This window comes from Heptranchias perlo, chromosome 9 (assembly GCF_035084215.1).
Source record: "Heptranchias perlo isolate sHepPer1 chromosome 9, sHepPer1.hap1, whole genome shotgun sequence".
In the NCBI taxonomy this organism is placed as follows: Eukaryota; Metazoa; Chordata; class Chondrichthyes; order Hexanchiformes; family Hexanchidae; genus Heptranchias; species Heptranchias perlo.
The window spans coordinates 70,881,902-70,909,334 of record NC_090333.1 but is presented as its reverse complement, the minus strand read 5'-3'; the positions used below and the strand labels follow the sequence as shown (position 1 = coordinate 70,909,334).

Here is a 27,433-nt window from a genome sequence, read left to right as displayed (position 1 = left end):
GTGCGGAACTTGGCTATCAACTTCTGCTCGATGATTTTGCGTTGTCGTGTGTCTCGAAGGCCGCCTTGGAGAACGCTTACCCGTAGATCAGTGGCTGAATGTCCTTGACTGCTAAAGTGTTCCCCGACTGGGAGGGAACCCTCCTGTCTGGCGATTGTTGCGCGGTGTCCGTTCATCCGTTGTCGCAGTGTCTGCATGGTCTCGTCAATGTACCATGCTTTGGGGCATCCTTTCCTGCAACGTATGAGGTAGACAACGTTGGCCGAGTCACAGGAGTATGAACCATGTACCTGGTGGGTGGTGTCCTCTCGTGTGATGGTGGTATCCGTGTCGATGATCTGGCATGTCTTGCAGAGGTTGCCGTGGCAGGGTTGTGTGGTGTCGTGGACGCTGTTCTCCTGAAAACTGGGTAACTTGCTGCGAACGATGGTCTGTTTGAGGTTGGGTGGCTGTTTAAAGGCGAGTAGTGGATGCGTGGGGATGGCCTTAGCGAGGTGTTCGTCGTCATCGATGACATGTTGAAGGCTGCGGAGAACATGGTGTAGTTTCTCCGCTCCGGGGAAGTACTGGACGATGAAGGGTACTCTGTTGGTTGCGTCCCGTGTTTGTCTTCTGAGGAGGTCTATGCGATTCTTCGCTGTGGCCCGTCGGAACTGTCGATCGACAAGTCGAGCGTCATATCCCGTTCTTACGAGGGCGTCTTTCAGCATCTGTAGGTGTCCATCGCGTTCCTCCTCGTCTGAGCAGATCCTGTGTATTCGTAGGGCCTGTCCATAGGGGATGGCCTCTTTGACGTGGTTGGGGTGGAAGCTGGAAAAGTGGAGCATCGTGAGGTTGTCCGTGGGCTTGCGGTAGAGTGAGGTGAGCGTTCTCCAAGGCGGCCTTCGAGACACACGACAACGCAAAATCGTCGAGCAGAAGTTGATAGCCAAGTTCCGCACCCATGAGGACGGCCTCAACCAGGATCTTGGGTTCATGTCACGCTACACGTAACCCCACCAGCAAAAAGGGAAAAAAAAGCTATGTTTTTAATATTCTCTCTCTCTCTCTCTCTCTCTCTGCCATTTGGGTTTCTTTCTGTCTGTCTGTGTAATTGACACAATGTATATCCAGTGTACTGGGACGTGCTATTCTCCGTGACTGGCCTGTTTGAACAACAACGACACCTTTTGATTGGTGTGATGCTGTCCCAGCCTAGTATAAGATATGCGATTTGAGAACCTTTTCACTCATTCACCTGACGAAGGGGATAATCTCCGAAAGCTTGTGATTTTAAAATAAATTTGTTGGACTATAACCTGGTGTTGTAAGATTCCTAACATCTGAAAGAGGCAGTTCTCAGTAGTGGATTTCTGTGTCTGACTTGCCATGGGCTCTCCTTCTTGCTGACAGGGGTTGTGCCAGATTCCTAAGGCTGAGGGGCAGGGAGGTGACTGTGAAGATGTGTTAGTGTTTCAACACCAAGCTTCAGTCAGTGACGCTGGTGTCTGCAGTCGGGAGCTCAGCCACCTTACAGTAATGGTTTCTTCACTTAGCTCAATGGTGCTTGGCTTTATCACCAGGTTGTTACACATGAGGAAGGCCATTCGGCCCATCTTAGTTCATCCATCCAGAATTACCTTAAAGCCACCCAAACTCCCCCTCCCTCTCCATTGTAGCATCCAGTTGTTCCTTAAATGATTTCAAGGTTGGAACCTCCACTACTCAATCTGGGAGTCCATTCTATATGTTGATCACTCTTCGTGTGACGAAGAATTTCCCGGTATCAGTCCTAAATTTTCCTTTTACCGGTTTGAACCTGTGGCCCTCTCATCTTGCTCTCACAATTTAGCTTAACGTAATATTCTGGATTGACTTTGTCCATACTGTTTATTATCTTTATATACTTGTATAAGATCACCTCTCAGTCACCTCCCTTCAAGGCTGAAAACCCCAAGTTGATATCACATTGTCCAAATCCCTCACTCCAAAGCTAACATAACCACAAGGCCCATGGCCTTGAATAGAGCCTCAAAAGGTTGTAGCTGGAAGGCTGAGAGTGTGTGTAATAAGGCACTAATAGAACTTGGGGAGTGGAGCGCGATTGATGAGTTAGCGATGTGGGCCGCAAGTTACAGGATACTCCCTAGATGCTGAGATTGCATCCAGTGCCTTGTGACTTCGTATCAAACATCGATTGTATTAAAAAAGAGCAGAAAATGCTGAAAACACTAAGTAGGTCAGGCAGCATCAGTGGAAAGAGAAACAGAGTTAATGTTTCAAGTCGATGACCTTTCTATTATATTAATCAGCTTGTCCTGTTCTTCCAGCACTTTCATCCTGTTTATCATTGGCTGATGTGGGGCTGTGATAGTATACTTTAAACATCTTGGGGTTATTTTTCCTGTAGAGTAGCAACTTGCAGCTGTGCTGCTGGCTGGTTATTATGATGTGAGAAACTGGCAGAGATAGAGAGATGGATATCGACCTGTCTATCTTGTGGGTAGTGGGGTGGAGGGACTGATTCAATGATTACATTAGTTCTCTTCCCCTCCCACTCCCAGTTGTTGGTCCTTGTCAGATTCCTGTGACAAGGGGAGCAGCAGGCGCCTCCCTATAGGGTTGGCGGGCAGAAATAGGGGGACGGGTGAAGGGAAAACTGGAGATTATGTGTTGAGTGGATGGCCCTTGCACGTTTCCCAGTGGTCGGTCAGAGAGTGGCATTGGCACAAACCTAGGAGCGCGTCGCCTTGCTCTTTCAGCCGGGCATGTTGCCCGCCCCTCACCCCTCCCCAAAGCATGTAATTCTAAAGGCAAATGGGATCCCGAGCCTAGGTTAAAAAGCAGTGGGCCGGTGTGTGTAATAAACTGGAACTCAAGCATTTTGTACAGCCATCTGAGCCTCTGCTGTGTGGAAGTCTTGGCTCCGTGTATTTTAAATCGTATTTGTGTAGAGTTGAGGATGTGTATGTATTTTAATTACCTTCTTCAAGCTCTCCTGTTGACATTTGTTTGCTATGGGGATATCTGTATCATGTGGCGGGAAGAGATGCAATTACAAGAGTATGAGATGAGAATGGGATCAAGTAGCAGGAAGGGAAAAGGATTACTTAGGGGCATTGAGACCTGTACCTCTGTGTGTCCATTGTATGTATGGATTAGGGTAAAGTTTCCACTCTCAAATTGCCAGTGTGGGGTCTTGCCCACCGGGAGCCTATAGCAGGAAATAGCACAGTAGCAGCCATGGTTCTCTGTTCATTAAAGTTAATAGAGGGAAAATCATGGGTTTCCCACACTCAATCTCCCAAGTCGTGGTTCCAGCGGGTGACGATCTGCACTGTCAGGGTGGAAGTGGACAATTTACCCGTGTATATATAGAGGATAAAGCATCAAAACTTCGCAACAGTTCTCTCAAGCTTGGTCTATGTCACGTCCGAAAAACGCATCCCAGCCTATTATTCTTTATAAGACAAGTGGAGTTTGTGGGCTCCATGTTGTGTACATTTTTTTCTTCGAAGTGTGTATTGCCACCACTGTGTCAGCTAATGAATTGGAGGCTGGGCGGGGCTTACAGCAACGGTGTATTTTGCAGCAAACAAAGTCTATTTAAACAGAGTCTCTACGAACTGCAGCAAATACAACTCATGACAGGAACTATAGCAAAGTTTCCCAATAAAAGCAGGATTATTTCTCCAGCAAAATGGAGTGAGTGGAGGAGGATAGTTACATAATACAAATTATGTCCGTAAAATCAATCCCAGTCACTGCTCGCGAGCTTCAGACGTGATTGACGGGGGAATTACCCAATCAGCTCCATTCTGGACTTGTGGTGTCACTAGATGCAGCCATTTTTCTTTGCTGTTGGTGGATGTGGTTCAAAATGACTGATGGCTACAATTGAGTCATGTGACCGAGACTGAAGTACCGTCGTACCATGTGATCTAAGCCCCAGTACTTTAGGAAGGATGTCAAGGCCTTGGAGAGGGTGCAGGAGAGATTTACTAGAATGGTACCAGGGATGAGGGACTTCAGTTATGTGGAGAGATTGGAGAAGCTGCGGTTGTTCTCCTTAGAGCAGAGAAGTTTAAGAGGAGATTTGATAGAGGTGCTCAAAATCATGAAGGATTTTGATAGAGTAAATAAGGAGAAGCTGTTTCCAGTGGCAGAAGGGTCGGTAACCAGAGGGCACAGATTTAAGGTGATTGGCAAAAGAACCAGAGATGACATGAGGAAACATTTTTTTATGCAGAGTTGTAATGATCTGGAATGCACTGCCTGAAAGGGTGGTGGAAGCAGATTAAATAGTACCTTTCAAAAGGGAACTGGATAAATACATGAAGTGAAAAAATTTACAGGGCTAAGGGGAAAGAGCGGGGGAGTGGGACAAATTGGATAGCTCTTTTAAAAAGCCGGCAAGGTCACAATGGGCAGAATGCCCCCCCCACTCCTATGCTGTAACATACTATGATACTGCTGGGTTCCATTTCATGCCCATGTTCCAGGAATTGCCTTGCCGGGTTTTGCTGGTATCTTTTTCAACATTGCTGCTTCAACCTCAACAGAACCAAAAACAGATCAATGAGCAGCAGTCTCATTTGCTGTGCATGGGTCCTTTCTGTGTGCAGATTGACTGTCCTATTCGCCTAATGCAGTTCAAAAATAATTCATTGGTTGCCAAGCACTTTGGGATGTCCTGTAGCTGTGATAAGGTATTATATAATACAATGTCTCCCTTACAGCTGCAACACCCCTGTGTATGGTATACCGTGCATTGCAGAGAGACAGCATTCATGTATATGTTTATATAATCATAGCCTATGTATTACTGGAGCAGAACAAATGCTATATCAGTTCATTATTCTTACCAGACTAGAGCACATTTGACGGTTTTGGATAATGGTATAAATCAAGCAGTCCCCATGCTCCAGGCCATTCTTCCCATCCACCAGCAATGTAAATATAACTGCAGAGATCAGGTGTGTTGGTCAGTACATCCAACGTCTGTACAGCGGTTTTACCTGCGCTCTCTGTGATGACTGCAGGGCCACAATATTTGCAAAGTACTTTTAATATTGACTTTGCATAGCTGCCCTGCCTCTCCTTCACAGTAAGAATTTAATTCTGCCCCGTATCTATTGGTAACGAGTCAGTTATAGCGTGGGCTAGATGCAGACCAGATGGTCAACCACAATGCCAAACTAACAGCTTTCATCAAACAGCACCTTTTCCTGCACTGACCAAACAAGTCAGCCTTCCAGTATCAGTGAGATTGCTCTATGCTAAATGTTGGATGAGTTTATAGGCAGTGTTAAGAGTCTCATGGCAAATTCACTTGGGCTCCTATCGGTTCTAACTGAAAGGTTTCCATTGGAAGGGGCGAGGGGGGGAGACTGGCCGTGTGCAAATCCCCCATTGTAGAGGGTGGGGGAGGGGAGAAGATCCATAACAGTCCTCACCCAAAGCTCCATTAAGGCCACTGTACTGATGGCAGGCTGATGCTGGCCAATATGGTTTGGATTGAGAGACTGTTCCAGGAATGTTGTTTGTACTAAACATATTGGGAATCATCTGCTAGGCAGGGTAATAAAGGCAAAATAGGGATGTTCCAATGGGTTGGATGATATAATGGGAGAATCGCTGTACTAGAAAAATGAGTTTAATAGGCTAAACGGCCTTTTTGTTCAACCTTAAACATCATAAGATTGCCTGTGTTTGTGCTCTGGTTGTTGAAGGTAACCCTGTATATTAAGGGTGCCTGGCCTGTTTTTTGTTGTTGTCAAAAGGAATCATTTTACTGTAACTTCAGCGGTAAAACATTGACATTTTCTGCCAGAATGGAATGCTGGTCACCAAAGTCAATTAACACACTCCTGACAAATGGGACTTAATGACTGACCAATAACTGAGGCCGCAAAGCCAATTATTTCCTGAAGACTTTGAAAACGGAGGCTATGCCAACTGTACTGTGTTTTAGGAATTAAGGCTTTAACGTCATAATGTTAGAAAGACTGAGCACGTTTAATATTAGAGGCTGGTGATGATTACTGTTGCAATGCCACACAGTCAGGCACCGTTTTTGCATTGTTACTGGATGAAGGCTCCTCTGGGCCTGTTGTCACATCCCATGTTGTAGTGCAGGATATCCATGAAAAGAACGACTTACAGAGTACTTCATTAAAAAAGAGAAGAGTGCCCTTCTGTTTATATAATTTGGGCTCTGATTCGTTGACAATTCTATTTTTAAAACTGCAGGGAGATATTTTATAACTTTCTCCTGTTAAATCAGGTGATAGTGTGACATGCAGTGATAACATCCCATTTACTGAAGGCCTGGGTGATATCAGCAACACTTCCGTCACAACTTGTTTATTAAGAAGCCTTGGGGAAGAGCCAAAGCCGACAACTCAGTTCACCATGAAGGTTGAAAAGAGTAGGAGAGAAGAGGAGATAAATGAAGCAGTAGTCTGTATAGATGTTACCAAGCCTGTAGATTGTAAGACATCGTCCATGTACATTGGCATTGTTTTCATTATGAGAGTGTAATCCATCTGTTTAATTTTTTTTTCAGATTACTCAACCTCTTTCATTTTTTTTTGTTTTATTTCACTCTGAAGTTTGAGTTGAGTGGAGCACCTCCATCTAAGTTCATCAACAACAACTTGCATTTATATAGTGCCTTTAACGCAGTAAAACGACCCAAGGTGCTTCATGCAACAACAGATGTGCTGCTGTCTCTTTTGAAGGGCTAGAGACGGACATTCAGTTGTCATCTGAAGAAAAAATAAATAAACTCTTGTCTCCCAAGTTGGCAGGCACAATAAGAGAGTGATCTCCTGGAGCAGCTCAGAGACAGCACATTTACATATGTCCTTGGGTTACCAGATTTCACTTACTTCCTCATATCTTTAAAACCTGTCCATTGAGGTTGATTTGATTTTCGACAGCAGTTTCACTTCCTCCAGATGAGCCCAGTAAGTTCGACCCTTTCTTGCCCCACACGCTTACATGGTTTCACTTCAAGCATCACAAAAGCATTGTAGCATCTCCCCGGACTAATCTTCATGCAACAAATAAGTGACGAGGGTGATTAGAGATTTGAAGGGTAAATGTTTAATGAGTCCACTCCTGCCGGGGTTCCACATCTGCCAGGAGCGCTTATGGGAAATTCGGGCTCACGGGTTTCCGACTAATCGTTTTGTCGGGATCACAGACTCCAAAAAGTCCCCCTCCGTGGAGGTACTCGGTTGAAAAAAAATTATAAGAATTAGACCTCCAAATCCAGTGAAAGTTAATCAAAAGGACCACAGACTCCACCATCATTTATCTAAATAGGTATCAAAGCTAAACTATTTTGCTGCTAGGAGAGCTCGATTCTCCAGTTTATCACGAGGTTTCAGCAATCGGGTAAAATAACAGGGGTACAGGAAAGAAAAGTGAATCAGTAGCTCTGGGAACTTCCTTAAAGGGGCAGCACAGGTGTGACCAGATTTAAAGGGAAAGCACCTGAGAAGTCATGGCTAAAGGGGTGCAATGGAGAAAAACTAAGGTTAAATCAAAAGGGGGCAACAGTAGAAATAGAAGAAGAACAGATAACAGCCAAAAGAAGTATAACCAAGATAGAGACCATGAGGTCTGATTGCTGTGAGCTGTTCACAAGTGAGAGAACCAGGTGCAATAGAGGGGTGAAGCAATGCAAGAACTGTCAATCAGTAAGCTTAAAGAAAGAGTTGTGGCTTTAGAGATACGGTGCAAGGGCAGACAGAATGGATGGGGATTTTTGAGGGCGAGTGGATAGTAGGGTTGACATGATAGAGTGACAAGTGCTGAAAGGAGCCAAGGAGATACTGGATGGATTAAAGTTGACAAAAGAAGCAAGAACGATAGGAAGCCCTTGGAAGCTACCCAAGAGATTACGCTAGGGAACAGATACCAGGCATTGTCCAACATTGTAGGAGGAAAGCAGGTTCCAAAAGAAAAGATAGTTAGAAAAGCAGAGTCAACAGGCTGGACCAAGCAGTAGTTTGCAGGTCACGTAGAGATTGTAGTCATGCACAATTCTATGCTCAGGAAAGTGGATAGCCATGTGTCAGAAGGACAAATCTGACAGGATGGTGCTGCTGCCTACCTGAATATAGAGTAGGATGATGTATTGAAGAGAGGCAATATAAACTAAATGATACAATTTTAAATGGAGCACAAGAACAGAGAGACCTGGGGGTGTATGTACACAAATCTTTGAAGGTGGCAGGACAAGTTGAGAAGATTGTTTTAAAAAAACATTTGGACTCCTGGGTTTTATTAATAGAGGCATAGAGTACAAAAGCAAGGAAGTTATGCTAAACCTTTATAAACTTAAGAAATAGAAGCAGGTGTAGGCCATCCGGCCCCTCGAGCCTGCTCCACCATTCAACAAGATCATGGCTGATCTTCTACCTCAATGTCATTTTCCTGCACCATCCCCATATCCCTTGATGCCTTTAATATCTAGAAATCTATCAATCTCTGTTTTGAATGTAATCAATGACTGAGCCTCCACAGCTCTCTGTGGTAGAGAATCCCAAAGATTCACCACTCTCTGAATGAAGAAATTTCTCCTCATCTCAGTCCTAAATGGCCTACCCCTTATTCTGAGACTGTGACCCCAGGTTCTAGATTCCCCAGCCAGGGAAAACATCCTCCCTGCATCTACCTTGTCGAGCCCTGTAAGAATTTTATATGTTTCAATGAGATCCCCTCTCATTCTTCTAAACTCTAGAGAATACAGGCCTGGTCTACTCAATCTCTCCTCATACGACAATCCCGCCATCCCAGGAATCAGTCTGGTGAACCTTCGTTGCACTCCCTCTATGGCAAGTATATCCTTTCTTAGGTAAGGAGACTAAAATTGTACACAATACTCCAGGTGCGGTCTCACTAAGTACTCCTGTACTCAAATCCTCTTGTAATAAAGGCCAAAATACCATTTGCCTTCCTAATTGCTTGCTGCACCTGCATGTTAGCTTTCAGTGATTCATGTACAAGGACACCCAGGTCCCTTTGAACATCAACATTTCCCAATCTCTCACCATTTAAAAAATACTCTGCATTTCTGTTTTTCCTACCAAAGTGGATAACTTCACATTTTTCCACCTTATATTCCATCTGCCATGTTCTTACCCACTCACTTAGCCTGTCTATATCTCCATGAAGCCTCTTTGCATCCTCCTCACAACTCATATTCCCACCTAGTTTTGTGTCATCAGCAAACTTGGAAATATTACATTTGGTCCCCTCATCCAAATCATTGATATAGATTGTGAATAGCTGGGGCCCAAGCACCGATCCCTGCGGTACCCCACTAGCCACAGTCTGCCAACCTGAAAAAGACCCGTTTATCTCTGTTTTCTGTCTGTTAACCAATTCTCAAACCATGCCAGTATATTACCCCCAATGCCATGTATAAAATACTGGTTAGGCCGTAGCTGGAGTATTGTGTTCAATTCTGGACACCACAGTTTAGGAAAGAGATCAAGGCCTTAGAGAGGATGCAGAAGAGATTTACTAGAATGGTGCTAGGGATGAGGGATGTCAGTTATGTGGAGAGATTGGAGAAGCTGGGATTGTTCTCCTTATAGCAGAGAAGATTAAGAGGAGATTTGATAGAGGTGTTCAAAATCATGAAGGGTTTTGATGGAGTAAATAAGGGGAAACTGTTTCCAGTGGCAGAACGGTCAGTAACCAGAGGACACAGATTTAAGGTGATCGGCAAACGAGCCAAAGGCGACATGAGGGAATATTCTTTTATGCAGTGACTTGTAATGATCTGCATGAGATGAATGCACTGCCTGAAAGGGTGGTGGAAGCAGATTCAATAGTAACTTTCAAAAGGGAATCGGATAAATACTTGAAAAAGAAAAATATTACAGGGCTAAGGGGAAAGAGCGGGGGAATGGGACTAATTGGATAGCTTTCAAAAAGCCGGGACAGGTAGGATGGGCCGAATGCCTCCTCCTGTGCTGTACATACTATGATACTGAAGGGACCCAGTGATAGTAGGCCACATAGGGATAAATGGCATAGGGAGAAATAATATGGGGGCCTTAAAAAGCACATGAATGAGGATAGCACACAACTCATAGACAGGGGGTGAAGAATAATGTTCTCTGGCAGTATTTGGGAAAGGAAGGGAGTTCACCAATAGAACTGAGGAGGTAAATGAGTGGCTGACAGCATAGTGTGAAAACAATAACGTTAGCTTCATAAATAACTGGGCGTCCTTCCAGAATAAAAAGGACTGGCACAGGAAGAGACTTGTGAGGAGCATTGAGACAGCAAAAGAAAATCATTGGTGAAGAAGGAAACGTGATCCTGGATGAGACAGTTCATAGGGGAGAAGGCAGTCAACAGGCAGGCATGGACATGTACTCACATGAACCAGAAACCAGGAACAGGAAGACATTGGGAGGTGGGTGGGGCAACACGAGAGGAGGCAAATCTATAATTAAGATGTGTACACAAAATGCTGGAAGCACTAGAGATGAGATGCTGGAAATAGAGGCTGTTGTGGAAGTAGGGAACTATTATGTATTGGAAATATCAGAAATATGGCTAAATCCAGAGGATGAAAATTATATTCAGAGGCACAGACTGTTTACAAAAGACAAAAAAAGAGGTGGTGTAGCTCAGGGACAATTGGGGTGGGGGTGGGTAAAAGAAGTGTACACTGCACACGGCCTGTGGGAGGGGTTGACTTGATGGGCTGAATAGCCTTTTCTTGTTGCATGATTTCTTCGCAGAAGAGTTGTCTTGCTTTGTTAGGTAGAAAGTGACGTTTAACTGGACGTGGCTTCCCTGACCACCATTCTGCAGTGATTTGAAGAATGCTCAACCTCATCTTCTTGAGTCGAGCCGTTACCTGATAGAATACGCTACCGCCCTGGAATGTCAAAAAAAAATTCTGCCTCGACATCCAAAAAGGAATCTATCAATTTCTTATTTAGTGGAAGCATCTGTTTTTTGTGCTCCATTTGGTGCTGCAATTGACAGTTCCAGTTGGGGCAATAGTAGAGCAGTGCTACACTTGGCATGGTCTGCCCTGATTGAATTCTTGATCACCTTCGCCTTCCTGGTGATGACTGGCCTTTCAAGTTTGCAGGCATCTCACTTCATTGGTGTCAGGCAGTGACATCTGATCGTCAGTTCCTAATACATGCCCAAAGGAAATAAAGCTCATCTTGATGTTTTGAGTATATAAAGCACAGGCCATTGCTAATTGCTACCCAGTTTCCCACACTAACTATTACCTAATTATTATTCCCTGTGCTAATTATCCTTGATTTAAAGGGGGGGCGGGGGGGGGGGGTCAAAGGAATGGTTGAAGTCCTGTTTTGAATATTTAGATCCAGCTGTGTCTCTGGCATTCCAGGCCCTATCGCTCATACTCGAAGCATGATTAAATATACTTTGAGTTGCTTTACTATCACACCTTGATTTAGTGAAGACAATTTTTAGGGTTGGCTTAAGCCCCATGGGTGAAGTGAGGTGCAGTCGAGTCACTTGGTCTATTTCTTGTATTGGTACCAATAAGTGGCAGGATGAATCGCACTCGGACATAATTTCAGAGCATGCTGCCCTTTCTTGGGAGAGTGTGTTGCCAAATTGATACCTGAGCAGGTCACAGCAATTAAGGTTGGCCTCCAGGAAATACCACTTGCACGTAATAACTGGATAGCCAGAACATATTATACAGCTGAGCCCCAAATGGGCAGTCAACTCAAACTTTAGCCAGCGTCTGAATTACTGAGCAACTGGTAGTGATGTCGAGTCCATGGAACCTGTTGGTGCAGCATTAGATAGAATGACATCGAATTTACAGCACAGAAACAGGCCCTTCGGCCCAACTGGTCTATGCCGGTGTTTTTGCTCCACACAAGCCTCCTCTCACCCTACTTCATCTCATCCTATCGCCATAGCCTTCTATTCCTTTCTCCCTCATGTTCTCATCCAGCTTCCCCTTAAATGCATCTATGCTATTCACCTCAACTACTCCTTGTGGTACCGAGTTCCACATTCTAACCATTTCGATAAAGAAGTTTCTCCTGAATTCTTGATTTGATTTATTGGTGACTATCTTATATTTATGGCCTCTAGTTTTGAACTCCCCACAAATGGAAACATCTCTGCATCTACCCTGTCAAACCCCTTCATAATTTGAAGACCTCTATTAGGTCACCCCTCAGTCTTCTCTTTTCTAGAGTAAAGAGCCCCAGCCTGTTCAGTCTCAGTTCTGGTATCATCCTTATAAATCTTTTTTGCACCTTCTCCAGTTCCTCGATATCCTCTATATTAGATAACACAGCCTGAAGGACAGAGTTGTTCCCCTTTCCTCTTCCAGTGTTTCCCTGCTCGAAGGAGGATTGATGGGGCCTGGAATGTCATAAAGAAAGTTTGTGAATGGCCACCATGTTGGAACTACCTTTACCGAGGGAAAAATGTTATAGTTTCGGGTCTATTTGCTTGCAAATGCAATTATCAGCCGTGGCTCAGTGTGATAGTGCGCGTGCCTCTAAATCAGAATTTTGTGGGTTCAATTCCCGTTCCAGAAACTTGAGCACAAAATCTTAGCTGATATTTCAGTGTAGTACTGAGGGAGTACTGCACTGTCGGAGGTGCCGTCTTTCGGTTGAGATGTTAAACCGAAGCCCCATCTGCTCTCTCAGGTGAACGTAAAAGATCACATGGCACTATTCGAAGAAGAGCAGGGAGTTTTCCCAGTGTCCTGGCCAATATTTATCCCTCAACCAGCACCTAAAACAGCTGGTCAATTATTTCATTGCTGTTTGTGGGACCTTGCTGTGCACAAATTGGCTGCCACATTTCCTACATTACAACAATGACTACAAAAGTACTTAATTGGCTGTAATGCACTTTGGGTCATCTTGAGGTCATGAAAGATGCTATATAAATGCAAGTCTTCTTTCCTTTCACTGGTCAGTCTGGGAAATTATTTGAACATTTTAAGAAATGCCATGCGCTGGAGAAGTCAGGTGCTCATAAAGCATCTAAATGTGACCTATCTCCTGCAGCAGTTCCAGACTCGATGCTGGTAAACAGCTGTGTGATAAATTATTCAGCTTGCCCGATTGTTTTGAAGGAGCTACGTAATACATCAGGTAGCTCCTTCGAAACAATCGGACAAGCCGAATAAAAGCCACAGGCTTTCTTCATAACACCTGGAGAAACAAACCCACCCAGTGTAAACAAATGTTCTGCCAGATAGTCACTAATAAATCCAGTAAGGAATTCAGGAGAAACTTCTTCACTCAGCAAGTGGTGAGAACACGGAACTCGCTATGGAATAGTTGAGGCGAATAGCATAGAGGCATTTAAGGGGAAGCTAAATCTACACAAGGGAGAAATGAATAGAAGGATATGCTGATAGGGTGGGAGGAGTCTCGTGTGGAGCATAAATACCGGCATAGACGAGTTGGGTTGAATGGCCTGTTTCTGTGCTGTGAATTCTATGTAATGTAATGACAACTGACTGAGGAGAGGCAGCGAGAGAACACCCAACGTTTAATTGTTGTAAATTGTTGACTGGTGTCCTTGTATATTTTGTACAATAGTTTTCATTCTTCCTTTTCATCCTGTTGTGATCTATCGGGTGTTGGTGGCTCTGGCAGTATTTGCTACTCAGCAAGTTCCACCCGCAGCAGGAGCCCCGGGGGGGGGGGCCCTCGGCCGCAGCGGGAGCCCCGGGGGGGGCCCCTCCCCTGGTTACAGTGGACGGAGCAGAAGGAACCTTTTTTTTTCTAACCTCAGAGCTTCTCATTCAAGACTCACTTGCTCAAATATTTAGACTTCTATCCTTGCCACCCACCCGCACGCATGTAAGAGTCCAATGGCAAGGGTTAATGATTTAACCCTTTGAGTTCTGCAAGAGCAAATGAATTACGCCACGTAGCACAAACCCGAGGGCAAACAGGACATCCTGGTAAGACACAGCGGGTCAGTCAGCACCTGTCAAAGTGGGGAGGAGAGGTGAAGGGAGGGAACAGGTCAATGACATTTCGGGGATGTGTCCTTTACATCATAACACAAGACTGAAAGCTAAACAGGCATTTAGTTTTAAAAAACTTAGTGAGAAAAAGAGAGCGGGCGAGAGAATCAACAGACACACCAGTCATACAGAGGGAGTTAATGGGTGTTTCTCCATTTTATCTCGCAATATAAAAGCCCTCTCTCCGTCCCCTGTGGTGCAACCACTGATGGCACAAGTGTTGACGTACTTTCAAGCCACACATGCAGAGTATTTCCAGCACAGGCCAAGATGGTGTTGGGAAGCTGCCTGGGACCTTGGAAGGGACAGTCTTTATGGAGTGCAGGAATCTCTTCTCCTCCCCCACTCCCCACGAGAGTTGCCAACCCTCCAGGATTGTCCTGGAGTCTCCAGGAATTAAAGTTTAATCTCCTGGACACTGCTGCGAACAACACATGGGAGAAAAATATAGGGCCGTTTATATGAAAAAAAGGTGTGTTTTTAAACTTTACAGAAATATACAGACTCTCAACCCTACCAAGACTTGGGTCACGCAGTGTCATTTATTTTGGTCTTATATTTAAAAGCACAAATGTTTAGATGCTGAACTATTTTCTATAGAGATGTGCCATGGGGGTAACAAGAATCCATTCCCCCCGCCGCCCCCCAAAGCTGTGTACAAATTGTGACAGAATAATTAGGTTGCAGCCTTTCTTTTTCTGTGTTTCGCCTCCATCTGGTAGCCTCCAAGTCTTGTTCCTAGGTTCCCTACAGACTTTCTGTTTTTAGTTATGTATCCTTTTAATTAACAATCTTTCCTGTACACTAACCTAAAAGAAAAATAAGTACTTCTTTTTCCCTTTAATTTTCTGCATCAGTTTTCTTCCCTCCCCTCCTGACAGTGTTGACTCCTTGCTGGCATACTGTTCTGTTGGCACAGGGCACCCTCTTGGCATTGAGTGTTGGGAGGCTATTTGACTGCAGTGGTAGTTTTGACACCAGCAGCACATTGATAACTATTGATTTGAGCAGAATGATGGCTCGTGTGGAGCATAAACACCAGCATAGACCAGTTGGACTGAATGGCCTGTTTTTGTGCTGTAAATTCTAAATGCCCACGGATAGCTGTCGACTCAAGACTCCTCACTGCGTGAAAGGGAATAGACAGACAGCAGTAAAAGAGAAGATCGCCATCTTGTGGTACTTCTTACTTTATATTTTTTTTGGATGTGGAGATGCCGGTGATGGACTGGGGTGGACAAATGTAAGGAGGAAGCCTCCGAAAGCTTGTGATTTCAAATAAAGCTGTTGGACTACAACCTGGTGTTGTAAGACTCCTTATATTTTTTTTTAGCAGGACTTCAATGGTGTTGCCCTGTCAATTCTTTGAATGGTGGGGTCCACAAGACAGAGGCAGCTGGACTCATGTCTACTAAGAATTGTGCTGAGCTCCACAAGTACAAAGCAGCACTCAGTTCGGTGGTGAAACAGCATTTTTAGCCATGGTTTATGATGGCCATTTTATGTGTGACTTCTATCTGAAGAAATGTTATATATATAGTCTAGAAGGTTCAAGAAAACAAAAAAAAAGATTTGGCGCTGGGCATATGTGTCATATGTGCCCTGTCACCCTAGGGAAAGAGAGTGAGAGAGGGCCTGTATTTACTGGCCCAGTGAATTAAACTGGCAGCCATGAGGCATTTTCCATTGGGAAAGGGTGTGGCCAGTGATAAAGGGTTTAATTCTTCGATAAAGTCATAGCTATAAGGATTCACACCTGGTTGCCCTTGTGTTTTGCTGTGGGACTCGCCTAATCCGTGTCATCTTTTCCAGAATGGAAGCCTGCATTGAGCCTGGCTGCCGTCAACTGTGCAAATTCGAAGAATGCGAAAATGTGTCGGAACTTTGAAGTGTCCACCTATCCAACGATAAAGGTACAGTGTCGGCGGATTGATTTAGGAGAACGGTTATTACTGAAAATGAGCAAGGGAGGTGCTTAGTCCAGTGTTGCAGCAATTAAGTTGCTCAGTTTGGATCTGAGAACTCTTCAGTGAAATGAAATTGACCAAACTCAATCTATAACCCTGGCATCAAATTGGTGCTCGCTCAGCCTATTTGGTGTGGGTTAGACCACAGGTTCAATCAAGGATTGGATTTATATTGTGAGGACCATTCTCACCTCTATGCATTGGCCCAGTGCTTTCTGTCCATTGAAGGAGGGCGGGCATAAATAATGGCCCGAGTTTGTTTTTCTGATTCCTGGTGTCTACTGAAATGCTTTTTATGAGGGGTGAAACCAGTATGTGTGAGGGTCTCCACAGCAGCATTAGTTGAAATGGAATGGTAATATGACTGCAGGAAAGTGCCATCCAGACAAAGGGGACTTTTCAACTGCTGTGGTGATCGAGGCCGTATTTGGGGTCAAAACGCAAACCCATCCCCTCTCGCCTGAAGTGGCAATGGAAGAGTTTTCAAATCTCCAAAGGCACATTTCACGAACCACAAAAGGGGCGCGGGGGCTCAGTGAAGCTCCTGAACTGCAGACAAACTCGTAATTCCAGCTCTACGAATTTTGCAGAGGCCATTCGAACAGTGCCAGACCATCATTACCCAGCACAAGCTGGGTTTAAGTAATTATAGATGAATAGAGGAAGACGAGACGAGTGAGTCACGGGGAAAGCTCAGAAGGGCAACTCAAACATCCAGGGTTAAGGTGAGGGAGTGGCGTAGTACCAGCAATGCAGCACTGTCCGTGATAGAGAAGTACACGTTGCTCATGTCAGCTCCTCCCTGTTTACATTCACTTTTAACTCTTCCTTGTTCTATCTAGATTCTTGCTTTGTGGAGTATTAGTTAATAAATGAATGATCGTCCATGACTGCACCCCCAAAATGGTATCTTCACCAACACCAGTCCTCACCAGCGAATCCTTGAATGCTCTCGATGAAACATGGGCCAGTTTTTCAAGAGAACTGCTTGACATGCCATAGGCTGCAGAATTATTTGAATAACAAAAGTAAAACAGTCTCCCTATTCCCCCCCCCCCACTCCATTCCTAAATAATTCTGCGGTCACAGCTTGTATACCACATTTTGATGTCTCTTTTGAACAATAATCCCCACCCAGAATTCTTCGAAGAATTGCAGGGCCTCTATTTCTTTCAGCTGGCTGTTCTTCAGAATCTGCCAGCCTGTCTCCTCATAAGGATGCTTAGTTACTCTTCTGTGTTTTCCCCACTGATAACTCTGCTCTGGGTTGGAATTATTCTGGGTGTGGGCCATTTTCTCTCATTACTTTTATTACTTCAATCCAGCTGAGTGGTGAACGACTATCCTGAATGCCTTCTGCAAAAATGCCCCCTGTTGAGCTGGGATTAGAGTTTGGCTGCAGTTCATTCAGCCTCTCCGCTCTTGTACCATCTGTGAAATGTGCGTTTGCAGATTTAGAAATTGGCAGTACAGGTTAGAGTTGGGAAAAACAAGAATTCTGCCAATATTTAACCCAAGAATAATCTGTCAGCGAAGGAGCAAGGGGGAATTAATGGGCACCTCAGATGACCGGGGCGAGCTCGAATTTGATGGACCTCTTAATTGGACGGAGTGACATCAGCTAACAGTTACCAATTACAGTACCAGCTAATTGGGTTTTATCCCATTTTTAAAAAACAATATTCTGATTTCACGAAATAACTCTCCTCAGTCATGTGCTTCCAACCTCTTCCTAATGTTTCACCTCGTTATTTTCTCTCCTCCTCCCTCCTCTATTGATTGGGAGGGTGGAATGGCTGGGCCTGTCAACTCTCCATCGGCTGCCACCTCTGCTGCTTTGCCACTAGCCAACAGGAAGCCTGGATCTTTGGGCTGGGCTGACCTGACTAATTCTCATCTGTCGCTCCCCCCTCCTCACCGAACCCCTTCTAGAGATGGAAAGTCTTGGACTACCTCACTCCTCCAACTTCTCGTACAGCTGCCAAGAACTGATTAAAACCCAGCAAATGAAACATGTCACGTGAGGCGAGGACAGGCACTAAGATCAGCAGGGGGGCAGGTGTCATATCTCCCAGAGCATAACGAGCTTAGTATATACATGACATCTTTGCTCCTCCTCTCAGTTATAGGCAGCTGACCCATTGAGATCTGTTTATTCCACTGGATTTGTTGCCCATCCATACCCTGGGCTTCAAACGTGTATCTTAGGAATACGGAGCTCCACTCACTGTCTGAGTCATGCCTTGCCCTCAGGGTCGCACAGCTGATGGCCTGGGACTGCAATTACTGTTGGCCAGTAATGGTCAGTACAGTATCACACTCAGTATAGGCACTTTATATAAAAGGACTGCGTCACTGGTATAGGCATTTTATATACCAGGACTGCGTCACTAGCATAGGCACTTTGTCTACCAGGACTGCGTCACTAGCATAGGCACTTTGTATACCAGGACTGCGTCACTAGCATAGGCACTTTGTATACCAGGACTGCGTCACTAGTATAGGCACTATGTATACCAGGACTGCGTCACTAGTATAGGCACTTTGTATACCAGGACTGCGTCACTAGCATAGGCACTTTGTATACCAGGACTGCGTCACTAGCATAGGCACTTTGTATACCAGGACTGCGTCACTAGTATAGGCACTATGTATACCAGGACTGCGTCACCAGTATAGGCACTTTGTATACCAGGACTGCGTCACTAGTATAGGCACTTTATATACCAGGACTGCGTCACTAGCATAGGCACTTTGTATACCAGGACTGCGTCACTAGCATAGGCACTTTGTATACCAAGACTGCGTCACTAGTATAGGCACTTTATATACCAGGACTGCGTCACTAGCATAGGCACTTTGTATACCAGGACTGCGTCACTAGCATAGGCACTTTGTATACCAGGACTGCGTCACTAGCATAGGCACTTTGTATACCAGGACTGCGTCACTAGCATAGGCACTTTGTATACCAGGACTGCGTCACTAGCATAGGCACTTTGTATACCAGGACTGCGTCACTAGCATAGGCACTTTGTATACCAGGACTGCGTCACTAGCATAGGCACTTTGTATACCAGGACTGCGGCACCAGTATAGGCACTTTGTATACCAGGACTGCGTCACCAGTATAGGCACTTTGTATACCAGGACTGCGTCACTAGCATAGGCACTTTGTATACCAGGACTGCGTCACTAGTATAGGCACTTTGTATACCAGGACTGCGTCACTAGCATAGGCACTTTGTATACCAGGACTGCGGCACTAGTATAGGCACTTTATATACCAGGACTGCGTCACTAGCATAGGCACTTTGTATACCAGGACTGCGTCACTAGCATAGGCACTATGTATGCCAGGACTGCGTCACTATTATAGGCACTATGTATACCAGGACTGCCTCACTAGTATAGGCACTTTATATACCAGGACTGCGTCACCAGTATAGGCACTTTGTATACCAGGACTGCGTCACCAGTATAGGCATTTTGTATACCAGGACTGCGTCACTAGTATAGGCACTTTGTATACCAGGACTGCATTACTGGCACTGTTACAAAGAGTTAATCTTTGGTGTAGTTTGGGCTCAAGTTCCAGCAGTGAAAGGTAACTGGAGCCAATGTTTAAAATGGAATGTCATGCTGACTTTGAAATGCGGCCTGAATTTCCAAATATATTGTAATGTTTACTGCTGGGCTCCAGAAAACATTCCTCGTGTTTCTATGGTGTAACTTAGAGTGGAAGATGTCACAGTGACTTTTGGAACCTATCTATACCTCTGAACTATTCCATTGGCTGCCTTAATTAAAATTTTATTTTATCTTTCCCTCAGTTCTTCAAAGCGTTTTCAAAACCATTCTTCAAGGGAGTGCCTTATGATGGTTAGTATATTTCTATCATCGCCTTTTTTTGAGCCATCCCTTTCTTCGCACTTTACCGCCACCTTCGAACTCTTTGGACATCTGTTCAGGGAGTCTCAATCTTTCACTGCAACCCTACAAAGTGTTGCCATTTGTGCTTAGAAATTGGGCTAGATAGTGGCAGTAACTTGGTACCAAGGAACAGGACACGGCCACTTTCCAATTGAGGTTTTACACCAACACCTTCTCCTCCCTCCACTGCATCAAGGGGGTGTGTTGGGGGGAGGTCCCAGGCTACTGCAGAAATCCTGTCCTTTCCACCTTTAAATGGCCTCAGCAGAACTCTTGACATCTGAGAGCTGGAGCAAGTCCCGCTGACGCCATACAAGGGCCCCAGAAGTAACGTAATCGATCCTGGAAAGCGAGCATTACCTTATGTTGCCAGAGTTAGAGCCGAAGATCCTTTACTGCAGTTTTCTATTCGGCCTGGAAAGGGTCCCGGGGACAAACTGTTGTGGCTCAGTGCTAGCAGACATTTCAGGATAGCATCTCTGAGGCACCCTTACAGGCGTGGGCAGCCCACGTGCTAATGGGACCATCCCCACCATTTGTGATGGCGTCAGCATCCTTCGATGCAAGTGCCAGTGGAGTGGGACCATTACAATTTCAGCCCCAAAAGCAGAACAGAGGTGTGGAAAAGGATTCACAAGAGGGCAACAGACACCGGAGCAGACAAAAGAGATGGACAAAGTCCATTCAGTTTGTCCCGTCCAGACACGGTGCAGCCGAAGCGATCATCATCACACCCATACACCCCTCACGTGAGTTATTCAAGCTCCAACAAGAGCATGGGAAGAAGGCCGAGAAGTTAGATGCCATTTGGCCACCCCCCTATCCTAGACATTTCGGGGAATCTTTACTGCAGCCAATCAAAAATTGGAGCAAGAAACTGAAGCCTGTAGATTCAGGGATAGACTTTCTGTGGAGGGGGAGGGATTCTCCCAATTTCCCACCATAACTTGGACAGAAGATCGGTGGACACCCCGGAGAAATGGCAGAAACCTGGTCAGGTTTGAGATGTCTCATTGCTGATGCCGAAGAGATAAATATTGTTGACGGTTTAGACGTCGTCCCCGAGGTTCCAGGTAATTAATGCTGTGGAATATAGGGCTGAAGGCTGTATATGAGGGAGTCTACAACAAGGGGGCATAACCTCAAAATTAGAGCTAGGCCATTCAGGGGTGATGCCAGGAAGCACTTCATCACGCAAAGCGTAGAGGAAATCTGGAACTCTCTTCCCCCGTAAAATTGTTGAGATTAGGTCATTTGAAAATTTCAAAACTGAGATTGATCGATTTCTTTTTAGACAAGGGTATTAAGGGTTATGGAACAAAGGTGGGTAGATGGAGTTAAGAATCAGATCCGCCATGATCTAATTGAATGGCAGAATAGGTTCGAGGGGCTGAATCAGGAATTGGTAACTATTGATGACAAGCTTGGCTTTTGAAAGCCCAAATATTGTAGAAAGGAGGAAAGATTGAAGGATGTTTTAGAACATTCTCGCTTCCGAGTTCAAAGGTCGTGGGTTCAAATCCCACTCCAGAGACTTGAGCACAAAATCTAAGCTGACACTTCAGTGCAGTACTGAGGGAGCGCTGCCCTCTCAGGTGGACGTAAAAGATTCCATAGCACTATTCAAAGAAGAGTAAGGGAGTTCTCCTGGTATCCTGGCCCACATTTATCCCTCAACCAATGTCAAACTAAACCAGATTATCTAATCACTTACCTGGGACCTTGCTGTGCGCAAATTGGCTGCCGTGTTTCCTACATTACAACAGTGACTACACTTCAAAAGTACTTCATTGGCTGTGAAGCACTTTGTGACATCCTGAGGCTGTGAAAAGTGTTATATAAATGCAAATTTATTTGTTCTTCCCAAATCAGGAAGGAGTGACTAGAGATGGCAAGCTTAGCTTTTAAAAGCCTGAGGGTTGTAGAAGAGGAAAAATTGAAGGAGGAATCCATAGTTTCGAGTTCTGAGAAAGAGTGAGTTAAAGAAGGAACCTGTGTGTGATGAATCTTGGATCAAATACAGCGAGGAAGAGCGACTAATGTAGCTTTTGTAGAGCTTAGAAGGAGCAGGAGAGGAAAGTTCAGAGCCACAATGACCAACGTCCTGTCGAAAGATAGCGAAAGAAAAAAAGGGGCTGTGACGGAGAGTTTGGGGAGTAGAGGTGAGAAAGGAATCGGCCACCAGATGACCAGCTTTTTCCTGCAATCTGTTCAAAAATGAGAGAGAAGGGCTGGAAGCTTCCCCAGGTAATTGGGGCATTATTCAAATCTTGACTGAACCTGGGTATTCCAGAGAGTCGAGTGCAGCCAAGAGTGCCAAGGAAGAGGGATTAAGAGTTGAACCATCAAAAGAAAGAGGTGGAGCTGTTGGTTAGATTAGATTTGCGAGAGACGTGATCTGTAAACCATGTGGCTCTTTAGTGTGTGATATTGAATCATGATATCGTTGGCACAATGTTATTGGCTCGGAAGAATATACTAATTTGGAGAATATAGTAAAATATGTTAAAATGCTGGTGTTCTGGCTCCCCCGATAGTTTACCAATGAGTAGCTCGATCATACGGAGCATTAGATCCTCTGTTTGCTGAGTTAACTGACCTTAGCTACTGTATTGCTTGGGGCTTACCCAAGTGGCCATGGCCAGGCTTCTTGCTCCTGCTTGCTATGCAATGACCTCTGCTGGAAATGGATGCATGTGTGTCGAGCAAGGGCAGTATTGAGGATGGCTATGATGCTCCACATGGTTGTAGAGCTTGCCACTTGGGGTGAGATACAAGGATGCGGGGGGGGACTTGCACCTACAGAACCGTATCCCAGCAGTATCTTGAGGAGGGGAGAAAATCAATGGAGGGAATTCGGGAGAAAAATGAAAGAGATGGGGAAGATCAGTTCTCCTCTTTCCTGAAGGTGTTGACTCCTTGTGGCCCCAGGTGCCCCAGCCCTTCTCCAGTAGATCTTGCAAAGTGCCAGATCTTCACGCATGATTGGATTGTCAGGCCAATTGGCCAGGGAGAGGATCGTGCAGTCACCTGGTGCCCTCTTGCCCGCACATACAGACCCTTTATAGCAGAGGTCACTGGATACTGATCAGGAGTGGAAACCGCAGGTCTTTCTTTCCTTCCTTCCCCACCCCGTTTCCAGCCCAGGAACGCTTGAGGGCTGAAAGCGAGCCCAGCACAGGATGGGGCTCGAACATAGGCCTAAAGGGAATTTGCCTGTTTTGTGAGTGAGAGGATTAAGTTTATAGCTTGCTTTGGTTTAGAAGTCAGAATCCTTTTATAGGGTCATGTGTTAATAATTAGTCTAAGTTCTGGATTCCTGATCCCTGACTCTTAACGTGGAGTGTGTGTGAGTTGAGAGCTTTTAGAATTCCATATTCACGGAGAGGGGATTGAACTCATTAAAGTATAAAACCTGTCAGGTTTACCACAGCCACACATCAGTAGTTTGCACCAACGGAATGCAGGGTCAGCTGAATGTGGAGCCAAAACGGACCCTGCTGTGTCCTACAAGCGGAGGCTTCACTCCACCAGGGTTCTGTGGATTGACGCAGGGTGCAGCTGGGGATCAGCTGGAAGGTTTCCTGCCCTGGCACACGCACACACACCGAGCCGTGCCGGTACCGTTCCACCCCTTTTATAGCTGCGGCTTTAGTGGACTTGGCATCTCATTCTGCCTGAATCAACCACATCCAACATGAAGGGAAAGAATAAAGGAAGTTCCTGTTTAAATATTAAATGGAGGCTGCAGACAGCTTCTGCTTTAAGACATAGGAAGCTCCTCCCATGTCGATCCTTGGCACCATTTATTTAATTTTTTTTTTAAACCGTTATTTTGTCTGTGAAAGAGAGACCAGTTTGAAAGTGGATGTCTCCCACTTGCTGAGGGCAGCCATTAGAGCTGTGCAGAGACCCTTCATCACACTGCACTACATATTCCACATTAATAACTGGGATATTTCATATCTCTCTTTGCTGAATCCAGTCTGCTTGACTCCCTACAGATGCTGGCACCAACGTGTCAGCTCTACGCCATGACATCATTGACTACCTAGAGCAACATGGAGAGAACGTATGGCCCCCAGCCTGTCCCCCATTGGAACCAACCAGGTAAGCACACATTGGATTGAACTCACATGGGCTCATTTCTAGGTCATTCTTGCATAAGATGCACTGTGGTGATTTTACAATCCAAGCCCCTTTGGGACTATCCCAGATCAGGTGTACTTCTCAGGCGTTTACTCTCAACCTAAGGTCGAGGTAGCCAAATCCTCAAGACACCGACTGGGTCTGAAGGTCTGGTCTATCTCTCCCCAAGGGAAAGGGATCATCCGAGAATATTACCGTCCTCCAGATAGCGTTTTTAGCAAGTTCCAGCCAGATTGTAATATCCTGAATATTGTGAGGGTCCAGGGGTTTCTCCTCAGTAATGTACCTCTTCACCAAAAGAGTGTACAGAGGTGGGGTTCACGAGTTAGTGATACAGAAGACTATGCGAGACAATATAAAAGGTTTGTTGATGAAACAATTTGCAATCTACAGCTGGTGAGAATGGTCAATCGCAACATTAACAGTTTCTTAAAAAGATAAAAATTATAATTCTTAAAAGCACTTAGACAGGATATCCATCAATTATCAAGGTAGCTTTTACCTTAAATCTCTGAGTAGTAGAAGAACATAGAGTCACTTTGATAGTCGAGAGACTCTTCAGCCCTTCTAAGCGAATCTAAAAAACTTGAGCTGAGCTCTCAGAATTTATACCATTTTTTCCGATTACTTCATCTTGGCTGTGAGCATTCTTGTTGACAAGGCTCTTGTTGATTAACATGGTTTCAATTCTTACTTATTAATATTAATCAAAACTAGTTACATTTTAGCTGGCCACTGTTTTTCTTCAGCCTATGTTCATTGTAAAGAGTTATTTCAAGAACTGGTTAGAGGTAGGTGCCCTTGAGCGAGTTGCTGTTTTCAGCTTTTTGCTTATTTCTGTCCCGTTGTGTAGGGTTAGCAAGGAATGCTGTAAGGTGGGCCCTCTTGACCATATCTGCTATCTTCATCATATGCTTATTTGTGTCCCATTGTGTAGGGTTTATTAGTTACTTGTCAAAGGCACGTTCCCTTGCTGAAATCAATCATCCATGATTTAGCTGACTGGTGTTTTCAGCATTTTGCTTACGGCAAAGTATTTTCAAATGATTATTTAAAAATGTTAAAAGTTTGTTGTAAAAGGTCTTCAAATGATTATTAAAAGTAGGTCCCCAAATTCCTTCACAGTACAATCGCTTTTCTATGTATTTTTTTTTAAAGTTGAGATCATTTCTGACTTGTACGTCAAGGAAAAACCTTCCAAGGTAGGTTACATAGGGGCAATGTGGTGCCAGAGTATTCGGAATGACGTTGAACAGACTTGATGGGTCAAATGGCCTGATCTCACTCTGGATTTTGTTGTAATGACAGAAGCTACAGGCTCATTTGCATTTCTTACGAGAATATAACCAATACTCTCATATTGTACTTGTGAATTTTCTCGTAAGACATTTCAGCAAGTCGAATGACTGAATACTGTTTGGAGAAGAAAAAACTAGCTCATTCAGGTGCAGGTGGATGGAACACACTCCACATACAACGAGTGCCAGGATCGAGCATTTCAGTCAGGTGCAGGGTAAAACCCTCTAGTTTGTCCCAACAACCCTCCTTAATCTCAGTGTCGGATGAGCACCAGAGTGACACTTCCCAAACCAGTCATCCTCGTGACCCCCAATGAGTGAGACCGGCTGTTAGTGCTGGATTATAGGCAGCTTTCTACTGTGGGCTCCTATCCATCAGGAAACAGGCTGAAACTGGCTCTGAATTTGTTACATATAGGAACCTAACGGCTGGGAGAGATAGGGGGGTCTTTCATCCCACCCTGAGCCTCTGCCTGAATTCAGGAAGGACAATGTGCTAAACCCTCTACACTGCCCCCAACTAGCTCACTTTTCATATTTCTGATACTTTTTAGTCATAATACAATGAACGCATTTCCAGACTCCACCATACTCACTTCAAACGGCACCGAGTCTCCTACCCTCAACATCCTGGGAATCAGCATTGACCATAGGCTTAACTGAACCAGCCATATCAACACTGTGGCCACAAGAGGCTGGCTACTTCGCGATAAGTGACGTACCTCCTGACCCCTTCAAGCCTCTCCACCATCTACGAGGCTCAAGCCAGTAGTGTGATGGAATACTCAACGCTTGCCTGGATAGTTGTAGCTGCAACAAAACTCCAGAACCTCAACACCATCCAGCACAGAGCAGTTCACTTGATCGAGGCCCCTCGCACTGGACTCACCATCCACCCCCTCCATGATTACAGTGTGTCCTGTTTGCACCATCTTACCAAGGTTAATTTGACTGCCCTTCTCTGCCCTGTGACCTCCACCACCCAGAAGGACGAGAACAGCAACGTCGTGGGAACACCGTCACCTACAAATTTTGCTCTGTCACACACCATCCTGATGATAACTTATATTGCCGTTCCTTTATCATTGCTAGGTCAAAATCCTGGAATTCCCTACTTAACAGCTTCTTACCCGCTTGTGGGAGTATCTTCACCACAAAGACTGCATCATCTCGAGGAGAAAGCCCACTACCACCTTGTCAGGGCAACTAGGGATGGGCAACAAATGCTGGCGTTGCCAGCATCACCCAAGTCCCAAAAACAAATAAAAAAGCACCCCTTTGAATACTTGAGTGGGATAATATTTAGCAGTTCTTCATTTTGAGGATCCCATTAGTGAGAGTTAGTGATTATAGAGATTGAGCTGATTTAGAGGGTGCCTGGTGCCTGCCCTTGAAATGAAGCTTTTGTTTGGCACTAACCAGAAAACTTGGATGCAGTGGAGTCAGGTGTTGGAGTGATGGCCTCGGCCGTGGCATTTCCATCTAAGTGAGGAATCGCAGGGAAGGTGGGAACCAGCTGGAAATCTCAGTTTGTAAGAGACAGGCAAACTGACTTGTACCTCACCTCACTTGGTGCCCGCTGATCCAAGCAACTATTTCCATTGTGCCGCATCTACGTCCCACGCACTCCTGATTACACAGGGTTCCTGATCCAAGCACGATTGTTGTCCAGTGACCCATGCTCAGAATGCTCAGCTCATTCAATCTCATAGCACACCGCACCACAGGTTACCTGTTCTGTGTAGTGTCTCTTTCTGAGTGCCCTCTGTACCTGGTCACATTGAGGATTTTCACATGAGGGTAGATTTTCAACTTGATATCGATGGAATTGGAAATCAGGCGGCCAATCCGTAACGCCAATTTTACATCAGGCGCCAAGATAAAAATCCACCTCGTAGTCTTTTTCTGTCTCAACAGAACTGCTTGTTGGGAGTGAGTTTATTGGGAGTTTATTGTAGCAGCGAGGCATAGCCCTGTAAGACTGCTGCCTGGGGCATGGACAAGAGGAGAAGGTGAGGGATAATAAAGGAAGAAAATCCCTCTTGGTAGTGAAAGGCAGGTACATGCCG

The 27,433-nt window shown here is 45.0% G+C and overlaps 1 protein-coding gene across 1 annotated transcript in view; it reads left to right on the top strand.

The window, feature by feature from the left end:
• Positions 1 to 27,433, top strand: part of qsox1 (quiescin Q6 sulfhydryl oxidase 1) — a 119,693-nt gene that overhangs the window by 14,978 nt on the left and 77,282 nt on the right. Inside the window, exons 2-4 of the mRNA XM_067990735.1 lie at positions 15,830 to 15,930; positions 19,818 to 19,866; positions 23,922 to 24,027. Of these exons, the coding sequence (XP_067846836.1) occupies positions 15,830 to 15,930; positions 19,818 to 19,866; positions 23,922 to 24,027 (256 nt within the window). The remainder of the gene's footprint in view (positions 1 to 15,829; positions 15,931 to 19,817; positions 19,867 to 23,921; positions 24,028 to 27,433) is intronic.